The sequence below is a fragment of the Malaclemys terrapin genome, chromosome 9, assembly GCF_027887155.1.
Source record: "Malaclemys terrapin pileata isolate rMalTer1 chromosome 9, rMalTer1.hap1, whole genome shotgun sequence".
Classification (NCBI taxonomy): Eukaryota; Metazoa; Chordata; order Testudines; family Emydidae; genus Malaclemys; species Malaclemys terrapin.
The window spans coordinates 81,079,980-81,099,676 of record NC_071513.1 but is presented as its reverse complement, the minus strand read 5'-3'; the positions used below and the strand labels follow the sequence as shown (position 1 = coordinate 81,099,676).

General features: G+C 43.4%; 1 protein-coding gene across 2 annotated transcripts in view; it reads right to left on the bottom strand.

The window, feature by feature from the left end:
- The window catches only part of ARHGEF26 (Rho guanine nucleotide exchange factor 26), a 108,238-nt gene that overhangs the window by 18,686 nt on the left and 69,855 nt on the right, over positions 1–19,697 (bottom strand). For both annotated transcript variants that reach the window (XM_054040036.1, XM_054040037.1), the window contains exon 12: positions 7,742–7,951. In XM_054040036.1, the coding sequence (XP_053896011.1) occupies positions 7,742–7,951 (210 nt within the window). The remainder of the gene's footprint in view (positions 1–7,741; positions 7,952–19,697) is intronic.

Genomic DNA, 19,697 nt, shown 5'->3' with positions numbered 1-19,697 from the left:
CCCCAAACTGGGTTGAAAACTTTACTAGATACATGTACAAATGACTTTGCCTACCACTGTATTACAGTGACACAGGTGAAACAAAGCATTTGTGAAAGAGAGCAATCACTTAACAGCAATCATCAATAGTAGATAATGCCAAGGACAGGAAGTGAGAATAGAATATATTCCAATGAAAGGTGATTTTAAGTAGAAAAATTACTCAAGGTGGAATTTGACCAGGGTTAATACACTTACTGCTGCAAAAAGTGCTAGGATATTTTTAATGACCACAAGTGGCCAGGGCAGATACTGCAGACAGATAGATGGATATGACAACTGAGTATATATGAACTTTGAAATTTCTCTCCCCCGTGAACACAATCTGAACAAAAACAGAAAATCTGGATTTTCCCTATTGTATTATATGCTGAAAAGCATCTGTTTACATTTCTTACTGAAGAAGTCACAAGTAATTAGCCAATAAATTAAGATGAATAAATATTTGCAGTTTGCAATGGATTGCTGGATGGATTCTGTAAGTACTCAAACATTATGTAAGTTGTGTAAATCGGCATGCCTCCATAGGTTTCAATGGAGTTACACTGACTTACATAAGCTAAGGATCTGGCCCTCTGACTGGAAATTCCCTTGTGTCTGGGAAATACCAAATGAGTTTTCCATTTATAAATGCCCTACTCCAATGTTTCTCAAGAGCCGGTCCCTGAGATCTCCCTGACACAGTTTAGGAAGGCAGCAAGCCTGTCCCTAGTATCAAAAAGGTTGAGAAACACTTCTAGTCAATCCCTCAGAGTCTCCTGGCAGGAAAAGCACAATACAAAGACCTGCATAAGCCACCCCTCCCCCACAGTGATTCTTCTCCATTTTAGAAGCAAGCACAGCTGCTGCCAAACTGTTCAATCACCTCAGGCAATTGTTTTAGGCCTTGAGGCATGATAACCAGTGTATTCCTGGAGTTACTGCACACCTCGGCTTCCCATCGCACTCCTTAAACCACCCAAGACAAACAGGCTTTGTCCCTACACTGGGATTGGGAGCAAGCTTCCCAGCTAGGGTAGACAGACTCATGCTAGCTCCAGCCCCAACTGCAACATCCACATGGCTATTATTAGTATGCTAACTTGAGCCCTGCTAGCACGAGTCTGTCTACCAGGACTGGCTCACTCCCAGCTGCCGGCAAGACATACCCATATTGTACCTCACCCTTCTCTCCACCACAAGACGTACTGCCTGGCATATTTTTTTGTTGCTTATAGAACACAGACTGCAAAGTCATATTTAAATATTCAGTGGGGGCTCTTGATATGGGTATAAAATTACTGACATCAAATCAGAATGCTCCATTTGTGACCAGGTTCTATTTCAGAACATACTAGTTTGATATGCAAATGTGTTTTGATTATGGCATTTTTTCCTCCTCTTCTAACTCTATTCCTGCTCTCTTACTGCATCAGAGTCTGAAGTAACTTCTGCTAGTAACGGTATTGAGTACCTGTCTTCATAACTAGAGCTATGCCATTGTTTCAGTGACTGGGGAGTTGATAATCTTCGTGGCACAGCCATTTTGATTTCTTGGCACCAAGATCTCATACAAACACTGTGGTACCTCACAACAGATGCTCCAGTTTTTTCAGTACCCAGGATTCTACCTCATTCACTCCCTTGTCCCCCTAGCACACAAGATCAATGAAGAAGGAGTTAAGAGCAAGTAACCACTGCATCACTGATGGTGGTACATCCCTGCAGTGGCGGGTTAGCCACTGGGCCAACGGGGCCCATGTCAACTAGGGCACCCCCCCTCCTGCCGGGGATCGGGACCGGAGCATGGGGGCTTGCCCTGCTCCACCTGGCACTCCTGCCAGGGCATGTGGTCAGGGAGCAGGGCTTGCCACCCAGCATTCCTGCCCCGCGTCCCGACCCCATTTCCCCGGCAGGAGTGGGGGTGGGAAGGGGCCTCCACTTGCTCTGACCCAAAGCCCCACAAACCCCTAATCCACCTCTGCATCCCTGACTCTTAGGACTGAATGTGTTTTCCCAGCACTAGGTAAAGTTTTAGTCTGGGCTGGAAATCAGCTACAAAATATTACTACTATTTGTCATATATTTATTCTCTTAAAAACTATATCCATGAACTACAGGCTGTTAAAAAAGCTCTATTTATTCTGAGTTTATGGCTCGTGATCTAACACAGCTCCTTCCTGAAACACCTCCTCATGTGAGACATCAGAACACCTACATGAACTGTTGGGGGACTCAGGCTTGGCTTCAAGGACTTAGCACACCTCTAACATATTTCAGAATCAACACAACAAATATGATCACATGCATTATTAAGGCTGTTCACGAAACTGAAGTATAATTAGTGAATAAACATCCACAAAGGAGTTTGTTTACACTGACTCAGTGAAATGAGTATGCTGTATGGTTTAGTCATAAAATGCAGGGATATACAATTACTCAATCCTTTCATGACAGGACTATATAAGACAAAAGCTGCCTACTTTGGATATATGGTTTTTAAAAGTCTTTCTCTATAAAAATGAGTTAATGATAGTAGATTAACCTATAGCAAACAGGAGTGGAAGTTTTTGACAATGCAAAAAAATATTTCATATACATAAGTGTTTTACAGAACATATAAGAAAATTGTTTTAAGTGGTGTGATTCACCCACATCTCACTATGAAAACTGACTCCTATCAGCTGGGTTTAGCACCTTGGACTGTGCCCCTGAAGTCCATAACGTAACTCACTCATATCCACTGCGATAATTAAACACCACCATTACCACCTCACCATTATATGGCAGTTTTCACCCACCTAAAAGTAGACACATCTCGAAGTGTCTTACTAAGGTGGGAAAGGGTTATATGCACTTCACAGATGGTAAACTCTGACACAAAGGGGCAACTGACCCAAGATCACATTACAAAGTCAGAAGCAGAGCAAAAAACAAAACTCGGGTCTCGTGACTGCCAATCTTGGGTTCTATCCTGTGGACCATGGTGCCTCCATGAATCTATGACCACACTAAGGATTTTGGAGAAGGCCAGCAAGATGGTTCTTTGGGTCTCCTCTAACTCAAACTTAACTCATTTCTTAAAGTAGGGGAATGATTTATGAGCAACCACTGCCCTTCTCTGCTGCAGGATAAATGGAGCCCAGCTCCATCTATATAGCTGCCAACACGTAACCATTTTTCAAGGGATAAATCTGAAAATAAAACAGGGATTTGATGGCTGGTAGGCCCTGCCCCCATTAGCCAGAAGGCTGTGCATAAATTCAAGTGAATTCTGTTTTCATCTCCAACCCAATTTTTAATCCAGAATGGGCAGTAATATCCATATTAACATAAGTGCACAAAATATCCATCACATATCTTTCCCCAAAGCATGGAGATTGATGTCTGCCAATGAAGTATAATTTTATTTATGCTTCTTTCTTGAATACACTAACTTCCCCATTTGTGTGTCATTTGACACTTATCTTCTTCTCCCTTTCGCCTCACTCACTCCATCCATCTCCATATTTTATTTTTTCCTCTTTTTAATATCCCCTTTTCTCTAATTTAATTCTATTTCATATTCATCCACCTTCTGTCTTTAAACTGTCCAGGAAACCCTGAAGACCTGTGACAAAACATCATTCATGAACAATATTCAGATTGTGCCTAGATTTTACCTAAAGGCTTGTATACATTTAGTTCACAGCAGGCTGGGGTGCAACTCTACCCCATACTAGCTTGCCTCATACTAACTTTCTACGTGGAGCTTACTTTAATTTTCTCCCACTGCAAAGTGGGGTTGATCAAAGCACACTAACAAATTGTTAGTGCACATTCGTAGGGTCCACATGGACAGTTAGTGCATGGCAGACTAGTGCAGAGTAGATTCACACCTCAGCTTGTGGCAAAAAATGTTCATGTACACAAGCCCTTAGATCAGTGGTTCTCAAACTTTTGTATTGGTGACCCCTTTCACACAGTAAGCCTGTCAGTGTGACCCCCCCTTATAAATTAAAAACATTTGTTTATATTTAACACTTTTATAAATGCTGGAGGTAAAGCGGGGGCTTGGAGGTGGAGGCTGAGAGCTCGCAACCCCCACGTAATAACCTCACAACCCTCTGAGGGGTCGCAACCCCCAGTTTGAGAGCCCCTGCTTTAGATAGATGAAATATTTAACAGCCAACATTTGTATCCTCAGAATGACTTTACTGCTAAGATATGTACGTCTTTTTTTATTTGCTAAATTCACTGACTGACAGAGGCCAACTCACCACAGTCTACATCAGCAACAGTGTGGTGGGTTTGAGGTATGCTAGTTTAAAATTAATTTCACTGTTAGATCCTGTTTTGTGGCCAGAGAGGTTTGGCAAAAATCACTTATAACTTTTGAACAATGAGTTTGACATAAAGTAACCTCCTATACTTAACTGCTGGGCTGTCATCACTAGAAGAATGCATGACCCATGGTTTAAAACATAGTGGTATTTTTTGTTTCAATATTTATTTGACTCTTTCATGCTTCTGAAAGAAGAGACAGTGAGGTGTTGCATTTATCCAGAGGAAGACAGAGCTATTACCCCTCATTAGCGTTTTCCCTTAATGTTCAAATCTTAGCCCTCCCCTAAGAGCAGGAGTAACAAACCATTCTGTCCTCAATCGCTCTTGAGCAAGTCTGATCGATGTGCTCAGCTGGAGAAATGGCAACTGTTCAAAGACTGATAAGATCAGGTAAATCGGGGTTGTGATATTGAGGAAGAGACAGTAAAAATTAGTTTTAAGAGGCCAAACACCCTGCATAAAATTGTTTGCATGTACAATGGCCACCATCACCTAGCTAGATTTAGTTAATCTCCATTTAATACAGTATATACGTTTTGGCATCATTTAAAAGGACATAAAGCTGCAGTCAGTGGAAAATTACCTGGGTAAGTTTGATGTTGAAAGTTGCAGGACTGAAAATAAGGAAAATACTTCTCCCTTTGAACTGTCATGAAAACTTTTTGTAAGTGATATTTCACCTGAGCCTTCGATGACCATTCTGAAAGATTCTGCTTTGGTAAAGCAGCCAGATGCAGTGACTTATATACACAGGGCCTTACACACTCTACAATTCCTTGTTCACTGAATTTAACACCTGCAGAATTCCATGTTCTGGCCATGAAATCTATCCTTTGGATGCAGCCAGGTACCTGACATTTTGTTCTTTTTGCCCTGCTGGGATCTGTCTGCAGCTTCCTCTTTCTGTGCTGCTCTCACCACAAGGGGAAGTGCATAAGTTGCACATTCTCCTGCCCTGGGCCCACAGAAGGAGACAGAAAGCAGGACAACAATTCTCCTGGCTTGTCAGAACTGCCCTTGCCTATTTTTAAAAGGGTGCGCTCTGGTGCGGGTGACAGTCTTGGGCTGAGCTGTGGGTGCTGAGCAGAGCTCACTCCCACCAGAGATGCGAAACATGTGACTGGGAGATCTGAACAGGGCTGCAGGGAGAGTGGAGATAGTCAGGGACCAGCTGTGAAGCATGTAAGGCTGATTAAGGCAATCTGGGGCCCTTGGCACACTATGATAAAGGGCCCCCCCTGTGGCTTCACTCTCAAGACCCTGCTCCCTCATTTGAAGTGACAATGGCAAGAAGCCTGCTCTCAGAGAGCTTTAACCAGCTTACACATGTGGATACTGTCTCCACAGGGACCCTAGGCATCTAGCCTTATTGGGAAAACCTCTCCCTCTTTTACAGGGGTTCCATAGATGTTATTGCACTTCCAAATAGGACTCAACAATGTATGGGGGGGGGGGGGAGGGAGGGAAATCAACACATTAAGCTCAATTAACTTTCCTGTGGAACTGAAGAGTGCTTGCCATAGAATTTGGATCCAGTGCACCACAGAGTACATTGAGGCCCAGCTGATATACCCACAGCCAGATTTTCATATATAGCCTCCTGAGCTGCAAGTACAGAACAGCAGTTGCAGTCCTGGGCTTCAGTGCAGTACCCAATAGTTGGCCAATTGAACCGAGTGTGTATAATAGCACACTGGGGTGTTGAGAGCTGGGACACTCTTCTGGATTAGAAAGATTTGGTGCAATTTAGAGGGAATTTGGCTATCAGAATGATCCACTGATATTGAGCAGAGAATCAGCTGGGCTTATTGAGTATATTGAAGGCTGCAGCTGGTTTGTGTGTAGACGCTGGGGAAAAAGTCTGTGGCGAAGAAGAAGGAAAGAGGGCAATGGAAAGGAGTGTGCATTGTCCAAAGAAAGGTCCTGCCATAAGTCAGTTCCCTTTTCCCAGTTACCAAACCCTTCAAACATACACATACCAGAGGCAAACAGCCCTAATCACACACCTTTCCAGCTGCTAAACCATACCACCGAAAGTAGTCATCCTATACTCTAGTCGGAGATCTCCACAGAATCTAACAGCCTGCAATTAATTATGCTAGTGCAAAACTGCAGATAGCTACATATTACCATTATCTCAAGTATGGAGACGTTTGCAACAAAGTTCTCTTATGCTGGTGCAGAAATTGTCTCTAATGCACTCCACAGATTTTTGTAATGTACAGATGTCACGTAATATCCCAGGCTAACATTCGTATTGCTCTTTAAATATGGGCTCTATCTTGAGATGGGTTAACATTATATAATTAGTAAATTTGCATACACATTCAGCGCACAGGAGCATCTATATAATTTCTTTGTCTTGTTTTAGTTTACCCTGGCTCCAGTCAAGTTACTGATCTGACTAGTGAGACATAATTATGTGAGCTTAATCAGTTCAAAGAACAGATATTCTGATTGGAAAAAGATTAAAAAAAAAAACTACCTGTACAGAACCTGGCGTGGAATTCATTTGATACATATGAGAGAAATATACAAATTTCCCCAGGAAGCAAATTCAAGTGCCACTATAACAGCTCCCTTAACTGTTATGGGTAGAATTTTGCGTATTCTTTGTTTCTATGCCATTTTGCTCCAACCCATTATAAAATTATAATAAATAGTGAATCCAACACTTAAAAACCATAAGCAAATCACATACTGTACATACTTTTAAAATCTTATATGAGTCAATAATATGCAGCTTACTTCTACTGTAAGATGAACAAGTTAAGTTATTATATTTGACCAGTACATTGTCTAGTAGAGTGGGTCTGGAATTGAAAATGCTGTTTCACTGAAACCAAAATTTTTGGTGGGAAAGGGTCAGTTTCATCAGAGTCAGAAAGCAACAGCTGAATCCTGTAATAGTTGATAGCCCAGTGGTTAGGGCACTCAGCTAGGATGTGGTAAAAGCAGGTTCAAGTTCCTGATTCAGACTATTGGCTATTCTGGTGTGGGTCTCTTTCAGTCTGTTTTGCTTTTTTTTTTTTTTCCTCCACAAAAAAACCTCAATGTAGAATGGGAAATTTTTTGAAATCACAAAATTTGTCACAGGATGGGAAAACAGCTTCTGGCCCAGCCCTACTGCCCAGTGCAGGAAGTGTAACGGCTTACAGTGTCCTGAGATATCTGGGTTTGACAGCAGTTCCATTTTGTTTTGTTACTTTGACCACTCCAGTTGAGGCCTGTTATCAAGATGCTGTATGGGGACTCTATTATGTTTTTTTAGACTTGCTGAACAAACAACAGAGTAGAATGAAAGGACTCTATGCTCCAGCACCCTAGCTAAAAGAAAAATGCCTCGAATGGGAGGAGAGGGAAGGAGAGTTGGAGAAGTTTTTAGTTATCTACTTACTGAGTCTCAGTCCCCAGTAGCATCTCCACCTTCTCTCCTGCGTGGTTGCTAAGGACAGTTAATCTGAAGAGGTGACTTGTAGAGCTCTGCCGAGAGTACAGCATAGTGGAACTGTTCTTTACGGGTGAGGAATTCAGCTCCTCACTGTCACATTGTTCAACCAACAGCTGGTCCCTCAAGGAATAATCTGTGACATTGTAGCTCTCCTCACTGCAAAACAAGGAAAAAAAACCTAACACTTTTGCTCAGAGTAAACATGTCCAGAAGCAAATTCAGGAGTAGCACCCATTTCCCAGGCTTTTCCACGGCACATAATTATTTTGACACTTTCAGCCCTTTAGCAACATTTCCCCCCCCCCCCCCCAAATTTACAAAGCATCTGCTTGTCAAAGATGCAAAAGAAATTAATCTTTGCGCTTTAAGGCACTTCAGTGAGCAGCACAGTTTACACGGCTTTGACACTCCGTGGGTGATGTAAGCTTAACTTACTCCATAGCAAATGGAAAATAATGTCTTCTGGTTTATTTTCTGTAACTCTTAAGCAATACCTGACATCCAAAAGCAACTCTTTGTTTTAGAATATGCTTTACTAGAAGTTGCACACTTTGTTGCTTCTGTAGGCTAAGCACACTACACACACCAGGGGCTCTTTGCATACCCCCCTCCCCAAGCTCTCTGTATGACACCCTACCATCTACTTCTATTTCAGGGACCCCTTGCAACCTCCACCCTCATGCCAAGGACCCTGTGCACCTCCCCTTCCCCCACACCAGGGGTCTCTGTCCCCCTCATCGCCCATACAATTGTCCCTGATGCTTCCCCCCACTGCAGATCTCTGGGTGCCCCTTCATAGCCCTCTTTCCCGCCACACCAGGGTCCCCCATTGTTCCATCACCAGGGGTTCTGTATGCCACACCCAGTCCCCACTCAGTATGCACCCCAGGTCCCCGACAGCAGGGCTCTCCATTCTCTCCCACTGTCACAAGTTTTGTTTCTGTGTTCACCCCCCATTTCTCCCATGGCTGCGTCCTCCATTCTCCCCTAACCATGCCAGGGGCTCTCTGAGCGTTCCCATTCCCTTCTCCCCCCATTGTTTTTTCTCTCTCCCCTTTTCTGGCTCAGAAAGAAGTCCTTCAGTGTGTCAATTTTTTTTTTTAACTGTATTAGGAGGCTGAGTAAAACTAAGCGGAGCTGGAGGGTATTATGCTGGAAGATGTTAATTGTTGCCATCTTTGATCTACAGACAATTACAAAGGTGGCTGAAGCTCTGTGTGTGCTAACCAGATACCTGGGGCACTGTATGCCCCTCATTAGGGTTGTTTTTCTCTTCTTCATATTTTCACTAAAATAGGGTTCTGCTCAATGATTCCTAGGGCATTCCCTGAAATTTTGGACTTGATCAGATGCAGCATTCAAAAGTTATCACATTACAAAAACAAATAGAGAAATGCCACTGAACCCATTAAACAGAATATACTTTCCCCACTTCCATTTTCCAGTTTCCAAAAGTACAAACTCCTACATTTATAATGGATTGTGCAATATAAATAAACCTGTATTTAAAAAGGAGATGGCGGAAATGCTTTCTAGCTAAGCTTCTTGTTAATCTGCATTGTGATACAGAATGGCCTGGGAGCAGTGGTAGAGTGCTAGAGGGGAAATATATAAGCCCAAGGCTAATTAAGGCAGGGTTCCCTGGAGACTAGGGAGAGTGGCTATAGGTTAATTGGAGCACCTGCAATCAATTAAGGCCCTGTCAGGAACCTAATAAAACCCCCTGCTTCAGGTAGTCAGGGAGAAGGAGAGAGGACTGGGGCTTGGAGATGTGTTGTGAGACCTGAAAGATCAGAGAACTGAAATAAAGGAGACCCTGCCCCAGCAGGGGAGGGAGACTCCTGCCCCCAGAATCTAAGGATCGAAGGTACCCACCCAAGGGGAAAGAGGGTAAAAACCCACAGGGGTTGAGAGGGGCTAGGGCTCAGAGTGAGGAGCAAACTCAGACCCCTCCCCTGCTTCCCTTCTTTACCACCTCCCCGGGCCACTAGTGGGGCCCTTGGTGCCCCAAGAGCAGGGGCAAGGGGTAGCATCCTAGCCCTGCCAAGAAAAGCGCAGGACCCACCATACTAACATTGGCCATCTTGTTACAGCATGTACAGGAGCTGGACCACAATCTATTTTTACAATGTTTCAAAACTTGCTATATGACCATAATGCCATTATGGCTTCAAGCAAATGGCTGATGACTGCTATCACCTATTCTTCTCACCTCGTACTGGCCTTGCTGAAATATAGTATAGTAATGTATATCTTTTAGACACGATCTTTTTTCCAATATGAGATAAATAAAAACATACTATTTATTCTAGTGAATACAAAAAACAAGACCAGTGGGTGTACTCGATAACTGCACTAAAAGTATTCAAAGACACACTGACAAGAGGTAGAGCTCAAAAGCTCCACTTTACCTTACAATGCTTATTATGAGGTGGCTTTGGGGAAGAAGGTGGGCAAGGATGTGTCATCTGAATTCTATAAATATATATATTTTAAGATACCACTTTTCTATTTTTTTAAGTGATACTTAAATACAATGTGTGTACCTCCCTGCAGGTTCTGAAAAAAGCTGCTAACTGACAAACACTCTTTACACCGCTAAGCACATTCCTGACAAAAATAATCAGAGGATTCTGGGCAAAAGAACTAATAAGCTATGGCTGCCTACAAATAAATACACCACAGCTGTCCGCTAACCACACACATTGGGCAATAGACATTTGGAAACAGAAGAACTCAGGACCTCTTTTCAGTCAGGTAAGGATAGGTTGCACTAGTTCAGACAGTGGTGGTGGGGGGAGGTATAGAGGGGAAAACACACACGAGAAGATGCGGTATTCCATATAGTAGTGCGTGGTGGAGCATGTGCGTGCACACACATGCAAGCTGTTCATTACAAACCAAGGAAGAAAACAAAATGAAGCACCGTTAGCATCTGAAGTACACTCTGAATGATATTCCAGAATTAATTGGACATGCAATAGCACTTCTATATATAATTTCTCAATTACTTTTGTTTAGGGTTACTAAAATGGGAAAAAATGGATACCATGAAGAAATACAATTTTAAAAAATCTGTTACCCAAGCACCAAGACTTTTAAAAACTTACACTCTTTCTCCCTAAACAACTTAGTCATTCATCTTCCTAAATCTGAACTACCCTAGCTAATCAAGAATCTCTCTTTGCCGTGTCTTCAGCTGTTGGGTAAGAGAATGCCTGGTCAGGTCATCTTGTTACTTGACGTTTCTGTGTGCTGTCAGTAAACAGTTACTTCAACCCCTCCCAGGCTCCCATCCATTAACATTTATCTGACAACAGGTGCCTGAACTGTGGAGTCTCCAGCCATCTTCAGAAACATGCCTAAGCACTCCACACTGTGAATCCAAGCAGGTTTCTTTTATATTTGTTGTTTTAGCCAACTTATTCATATCCAATTAGTGTAAAGAAATGCTAGAAAAGCCTTTCAAGGAGAAGTTCATCTTAATTACATTTCCAGTTCTTTAAATTGTTTACCTGCGTTCAGCTACCAAAACATGATTCAAGGAGCATTCGAAAGAATTTGCACTACTTACTTTGGAAACGGAATTGCTCAGCTAAAAAAAAAAAAAAAAAAAAAAACACAAATTGAAAGCCTTTTTGCCTTGCAGTGGATATTTCCCACAATGGTCTTACAAATGATTGTAAATTCACCAGCTGTTCATCAAGATGAGTTACTTTTAAAAGGCAGCTGATAATTACCTATCAGTTTCAGTAAGCCTACTCTGGATTGTAAACTGTGACAAGACCCCCACTACTAAAACCAGGCAGGGTCATTTCTCAGATTTATTGTCCCTCAAGGGCTTGATCAAACTAAGAAAAATCCAAAATCTGGTAATCTTCTGTACAGCAGCACAGAAAAAAAATGATCCCATGGTCAACATATTTCTCAATTGTTTCTGGTTGTGCAGTAAGAAATTCTCCTTTTAGTTCAAACCAGTAGTATTGATAGTTATACTCAGGGCCGACGAGGAGGGGGGAAGCCGGTACAATTACCGGGGCCCGGCTTCTCTTCCCCCCCCCCCCCCGTCGCCTTACCGGGGCCCAGCTTCCCCCCCTCGTCAGCCCCGTTTAGCCGGTCCGCCCTTGCTGGGGGGCCCGAAAACTTTTTTTCACCAGGGCCCAAACCCGCTCTCGGCGGCCCTGGTTATACTAACTATGCTGGTATGGACGACTAATCCATGAATTAACCAGTCACCAATATGTGAACCAATTAGATACTAACCATCTAGCCATGAGATGTGAATAGCAGACAATAATAATTCTAGGTTTCACAGTAACTGTTCTGTTTAATTTCAGAATATTTGCTTTATTCAACTCTCCTTAAACAGATAATCCAACTGAACCATCACTCTTTCAGAGACTCTCTCTCTCTCTCTCTCCAGTAAATCAAAATCCACACTACAGCTTAGTCAAGTCATGACTTCACTTATGGCCTATAGGGTACAATATGAGTTGCACGGCTCCACTGAGGTACAGTCTATTTTGTAGATCTTTCCTTATTGTCTGCAGTAGAGAGATACCACTATCCACTTCTGTTAATAGCTGACGTCTGTAAAACAAACTGACTCAGGATAATAGGTGGAAATATACACCACTCTCTGAACTCCAAACACTGATTTTATAACTTTGTGAAAGCAAATTTCTAAGAGATTTAGGGATTGAACAAAGGTCTGTTTGCATTATGTTCTGGTGCCTCCGAATAGTGTGTTTTGCCCCTATTCATGTTGGCAGATATACATCAATTCACAAGCATGTGCACTGTCCAATAGAAGATGGCAGACCGAAGTCATTCATTGCCTGAAAATACTGAATACAAGCCCTGACAAAAGCCACATAACTATTTAGCACTAAAAAGATTAAACAGCAACTCAATCAACATCCCATTTCAGATTATCTAATATCTATGTTAATCTTTTTGAGAAGACAGTAACGTTGATCTGCTTATTTCCAAGTAGTTCTTTCAAGCTTTCTTCTCTAAGCAGTAAATCACACAAAACAGACAAAGTACAGCCCCAAGCTATAAGATTTTACATCGCACACTATTAATCATTATTGTACAACCATGAAAGATAAAATCAGCACCCAGTCAAACCAGAACATATGGCATATGCTTCTTCACTACACAACTAGAGATCCCCCCCCTTTTCTGATTATTATTATTATTAAAGTAACTTCTGTGCTCAGCAGAATAAAAATTGCAGAGAAGTAGTTTAAGATTAATTTCAACTTCTGGAAAGCCACTTGTAATATGTCATTGACTAACAGCTCTGCTTTCCTTCTTTCTGCTTTTTGAATTCGACCAAAACATCCAATTTAGACACTGGCAAGGTTCAGAAGGTGTCAAACTGCACAAAATCTCACTGCAAACTCGAAATGTTTAAAAATACTTATTCCCTGTCCAAACAAAGTTTCAGTGAATTAAGTGAGTGTTTTGTTGTAGGACTATGCCAATTATTTTAATATAATTAAATAAAAAAACTGATATCTTCTAGATAAGGTTCCTCTAAGCAGTGGCAGGACACCGTGCCCTAAATCATACATTACCACTGTACAAATCAAAGTAAGCAGTACTATATAATAGAGGTAGGCAAGCCAACAAAGGCATCAACCTGGTTCTGGCTTATCTCTGTGTCCATGGAATACTATAAGCCAAAGAAATGCCAACCCAGGGAGTATGTTCTTGCAAGGATAAGGGCCTTATATAGCACTCCATGTGTTTTCTTATGAATAATTGTTTTGGACAGATTCCATCACTTGGCATGGGCTTTAACTTGTAGAAATATGTGAGACTCGGAGCTGCAGCACATTCATTTGTTGTAACTAGCCAGATCTATAATCTGAACCAGCAGTTCTCAAACTGTGGGTCGGGACCCCAAAGTGGGTCTCAACCCCATTTTAATGGGGTTGCCATGGCTGGTGTTAGACTTGCTGGGGCCTGGGGCTGAAGCCGTAGCCTGAGCCCCACTGCCCGGGGCTGAAGCCCAAGGGAAATGGTTGCTGGTGAGTGCTAAGCACCCACTAATTTTTTTTCCTGTGGTGCCTAGGCGATAAATATGTCCCAAGACCTCCCAGAAGTCTCCAGTAAAATCATGGGGGATTGGGAGGTGAGACTTGACAATCCTGGTAGTTCTAAGGTAAAAGTAGTTGTTGTTGTGGCATTGAGTGCACTGGGTAAGGTACACTACATGTTGGGATAGGCAAGTGTGGGATCCAGGGATCTTGAAAGGTATGTTGTGTGGACTATTGATCCTTGTTGCAGTGGAGATATATCTGCAGGTTTTGCATCTGCTGTTCTGGCAGGGTCTGGTGCTGCTTTGAGAGTTGGTGTGTCCTGGTCAGCGGGGAGCTTGCTTATGATGATGAGCTTGGAGAGATTGTGGGGGGAAGGGGTTATTTGAAGGTCAGAAGTGGGGGTTCAGAAAAGAACTTTCCTGAATTAAATGCCCCAACAACTATGGTGCTGACCAGAGCCGCCGTGACTCAGTGCTTTACATTCCGTGATCCAGTACTGGGTACCCACAGTTTGAAAACCACTGGAATAAAAGACATTACTTCACCCTCCTGGCCTCTCCAGTATCCTGAGACCAACACTGCTACAAATACACAAGTGAAAAAAGCTAGAAAATTTACAGTAAATAAACCCAAATTATTCTTTCACGCTTTCAAATGGGTCTTTTTAAACCAATAAAATGCAAGTACAAATGAATCCGTTATTTTAGCTTATTACCATTAAGAATACCTGCCAGTTCCACACTGAAATCTTAAGTATTTCATTACAAAAGTTGCTTCCTTTTGTTTGTGTTGAGGTATCTACTTGCCTCTTTAATTAGGAAACTGAGGTTTTTCCTTTTTTTGGCATCTGGTGCACAAACCCAGTTTTGCAAGCAGCTGTGAACAGGTAACATTCCAAAGTATTATTTAACCTTTGGGTGGTTTCCAATTTATGAAGTCCAGCTGCATTCCATTGCTAAGATCATCTCAGGAGTTGACAAGCCATGCAGCCATTAAACAGACATGATTTTAGTGGTATCTTTAGGGGATGACAGAAAGTGAGCTGAAAACATTTAATAACTCTATATCCTCACTAAAATAGAGGTCTCCTTGCAGTTTGAGAGAAACCTTTTAATAATCTTCAATATTGCCGTTTGAGGGGTCTTTTTTGAATGGGTGAATAAAGAACGTCTGCTTCAACTATAGTTAAACATGGCATGAACTCCCTACTTCCTGAGTAGAAAGGGAGGACTATAGCACGCCAGCTCAAATGCAGCCACTCCACATTGAAAGCTGGAATCCCTAACCAGACCTTCTTGACCCCTGGACTGTATGCATAGGAGCTAAGTGATCCAGGTAGGTTCAAGAGGGAGCTCTGTTCTACCCTTAGCAGAATGCTGCTAGCGCCTACACTTCCAGGCTTTAGTGAGAAGTTATAAGGATGCTCCTGCAGACGGTTCATTTTCTGAGCTCTCTGACTGGTTGAGAAAATGTAGGTTATAGAAACACTGTGATAAATGGCAACATATGAATAGTTCTCGAAACCTAGCAATTCCGTAACAGTGCCTCAGGTCAAGTTCAGAATGGGTATGTTTTATACACACAATTGTAGCAGGGGGAGAGGGGATGGCCCTGAAGTTCAACCTGGGAGGAACACATAAAAGAAAGATTAATGTTACCTAGCAAAAATATTTAGATTTCTATTGAGGTACCTTTATTTTAAAGCAGCACTGTCTATATCTCAGGTGTCACATGTACATCTTTTTATAGGTAGATTTAGCCTGCTTGAGGTATTTATGTGAAACCACATAAAATATTTGGTTTCTGTAGAATTGAATCTAATTTAAAAAAAACTGCTTGCTCTCATAGTTGTGAAGAAAACCTTCAAGATGTGACCCAAGTACAGCCAATAAAGTGCTGTCTACCTGATACAAAAAGCCTGAAATAATGACTCAAGAGACAAAGGGTGTGAATTCCTCTGCCCCCTAGGATGCTTAAATTTGAAGGGTCATTACTGGACTTTAATGTCAATGTGAACCATTTCATTAGCAATCATGTTAGTAGATGGAATGGGGATGAGCGTGAAGTACAGGGGACTAGAATTTGGTGTTGCTACAGGAAGGAAAACGCAGAGGAAGAACAAGAAAATTCAGGGGTCAGCAAACTTGGCTCCTGAGCCATCAGGATAAGCCGCTGGTGGGCCGAGATGGTTTGTTTACCTCGAGTGTCTGCAGGCACGGAGGTAAACCTAAGTAAACAAAAAGTGTCCTGGCGTGCCAGCTGGGCCGGGACAGCAACTGGTGGGGAGAAGCTGGGAGTCAGGGGAGTAACCCCTGTGACCACCCCTATGACCCCACCCCTAACCTGGGACCCCCACACTCTCCCCATCCCATCCCTTCCCACCTTATCTGTGGAGGGCCAGGGGAGGATGTCTCTGGCCGGGCTGTAGCTGCTCTGACAGGCTGGGCAGCATGGCTGCAGCCTGCTCCAGCAGGCCAGACCGGGCGGCGCGGCCACAGCATGTTCCAGCGAGCTGGGCCTGGTGGCTCGGCTGCAGCGTGCTCCAGCGGGCTGGGCCTGGTGGCAAGGCCGCACCGAGCTCCGGCGGGCTGGGTGGCATGGCCACAGTCTGCTCTGGAGGGCGGGGCCGAGCGGCACAGCTGCAGCCTGCCAGCCCCGGAGCTGCAGCTGCTTTGGAGGCTGGGGGGAGAGCAGCGTGGCCAGAAGCAGAGAGACTTTGGCCCTGCCTCTTCCCTTCTGGCTCTGCTGCCTCTCCTTGCTCCCTCTGTTGGGGGGAGGGGCTGTGTCCCACCTCTCCTCCTTCCCCGTTCATAAGCCAACCCCATTCTCTGGTGCTTCTCTTTTTTACTAAAAAAATTTGCCTTATGAACAAGTATATACAGTAAGTTGCCAACTGTCAATTCCCCCCAGGCCGGAGAGATGCGGAAGATAATGACTCAGTTGAGGTACAAACAGTGGAGCTCAGGCCTCACACACTTTTGGTTGAAGGAATAGTGAAGAGTGGAGCAGTGGAAGAGCCACTCAAGCAGGTTCCCTCACCGAGCTTGTGGATTTATCATTAGAAATCCATTTGGTGTTAATGCTCTATGGCCCAACGGAACCATGCTGCCGTCAAGCCAGCTGCACAAAAGCACAGCATCTCACTGGGTGTCTCCTGTGATCTGCTAGCTTCAAGGGCCAGAGCCCCAGGCTGTTCTGCAGCAGACACTGCAGTGCCCTAACCCCTCACACAACAAGCATGCTGAAGCAACTCTGAGTTTCCTGCTTCTTTGTGATACACAGAAGAGTAAATGGGGCCCTAAGCAATCCTCAAAAGTGCATTTAATATACTTATGCATGATTGGGGTGCACAGCAGCATGATGTTTAAAGCATAAGCCTCTAAAATATTTCAGAGTTGCATGGGATTTGGCCATATGATGCCCAATAAAGTGAGGGGAATTGGGTTGCTAAATCCCATTCAGCTATTTGAGAACATAAAGGCTGTTAAGTCTTGCCATTACAAATGCAGGATGAACCCAAACTAGGGGCTGTGGAGGGATCTGACTAGGAAAGCACTGCAGGAATGAAAGCATAAAACCCTATGTGGAGCATGCCTAAGTGTTCAGTTTCTTGACCTTTATCTTATAGCTAAATCTCACTGAACAAATGCTTTTCTGGGGTGCTTGCTTACTGTAATACACAAAGGCAGTTCTTTTAATGATGCTTCTGGTATGTAAAACATTTGTAACTTGAAGTCTTTGTATCAAGATTTGAGGACTTCAGTAACTCAGCCAGAGGTTAGGAGTCTATTACAGGAGAGGGTGGGTAAGAGTCTGGGGCCTGCGCTGTGCAGGTCAGACTAGATGATCATGATGGCCCCTTTTGGCCTTAAAGTCTGAGTCTAAGTGCAAGTACTGCTCTACATGCAGAACATTGTTGGACCAACACTGCTTGTCAGTTATCTGTGGGACCACTTTGACATATACCATCAATCCCGGCCTTTAAAGAATTTGGACGTAATCACTCCTCATTGTGCTAACTGAGCTCTACAAATATGGTTAACGACTTGGCCAGGGCAAGTGAAAACAAGCTTCAGGATACAGAGCGAAAACTCATTTTGCACAATTTCAAGCAGCTGAATGATTAGGACTTATAATGCAGGGGTGAGCAGAGTGATTTTTATGGCAGCTGTGAAAAATGCATGTGAAACCCAAATGTGCAAATATAAATACATAGTGTTTTAAACCTGAATATCACCTTCAAAATATCCATAGTTACATCTTAAACTAGAGGACGTGTACCAATGGTGTTAGTACAGTCATTAAATTATTTAATGTTCTAACTTGTGTAGAAGCCAGTTCAAGTTTAACTTTGAAAAACTGCATGGAATGGATTTTTTTTGCACAGCTAAGGGGCAATGGATCATATAAAATGTAATTAGTAAGTTTGTCTGCATTTGTGCAGCACATATTTTGTGATCAGAATGACTGTGGTAGGATCACAGGAATCAATACTTTTCAACTTTATATGTTTACTTAGAAAGATCTTGGTACAGTGAATATATAAACTCCATCATTAAGATCAAGTTTTATTTACTGTAACTCATAGGGTCCACTGGGATATCACAGACTCCAACAGCTGGAAGATGTTATAAATCAAAAGCACCAGTGTTTGGAGAGAATACATTATTACAAAAAATTATCTGGGAAGCTGGGCAACCAAGCTATCGCACAGGAAACCAATAAACAATGTAACAACAGAGATAATACACTTTTTCATTGTTTTCTAACTCAGAAGTTTACTTAGCTACCAGCACAATAAAATATTAACGCTAGTCCCCTGAGAACAGAAAGAAACATGATGTTTAAAGATGCGTGGTACAAATCTGTGATGTGCTGCCAATGTTTCAAAAAGGGTTTCCATAAAAATGTTCCCGGTAGCCCAGAAGTGGGCAAACTTTTTGGCCCGAGGGCCATATCTGGGTGGGGAAATTGCATTCAGGGCCATGAATGTAGGGCTGGGGCAGGGGGTTGGGGTGCGGGAGGGAGTGTAGGGGGGCTTGAGGGGGTGTAGTGTGCAGGAAGGGGCTCAAGGCAAGGGGTTGGAGCAGAGGAGGGGTATGGAGTGCAGCAGGGAGCTCAGGACAGGGGGTTGGGGTGCAGCAGAGGGTTGGGGGGCAGGGTGCAGGAGGGGGCCGGGCTCTGGTGCCGCTTACCTGGAGCGGCTCTGGGGTGGCAGCGGTGCATACCAGAGCCAGGAAGCAGCCGGCACCATGACCCTGAGGCCCCTGGAGGAGCGGGGGGCGCGGCCCTCGCCTGTGGGTACCTCCCCCAAAGCTCCCATTGGCCATGGTTTCCTGCCCTCTGCCCCTGCCAGGGGCCACAGGGACATGGTACCAGCTCCTTCCAGGAGTAGCACGTGGCACCACGGGGGTGGCAATTCCGCGGGCCGGATCTGGCCCATGGGACGTAGTTTGCCCACCCCTGCTGTAGCCTGTGATAAACCTTGTGTCCCAGTGGCGTGTGTACCGCAGTGAACAGGCTAGGGAGAAATCTATTCGCTTGAACATAACCAAGAACTAAGGCAGCAAACAAATCATGCTGCACTTTGCTGGAAGTGTTATGCATTTTTCAGAAACAAAATGTGAAACTACAACAGAACTATAGTATAGTGCTCAATTGTACTGTTTGAAGCACAGAAATCTTTTTTAAAATACCTGATATTTGGTGTAACTGGTCAACCCGAAAGCAAAACATTTGCTCTTCAAAACTATTTTTTAGTAACCACAGAGCAAATAATCTCTGTCAGGAATGATACAGCAGCATCTGCAGAGGGCATGAACTCCATCAAAAGCAGAGGAATGACCGTA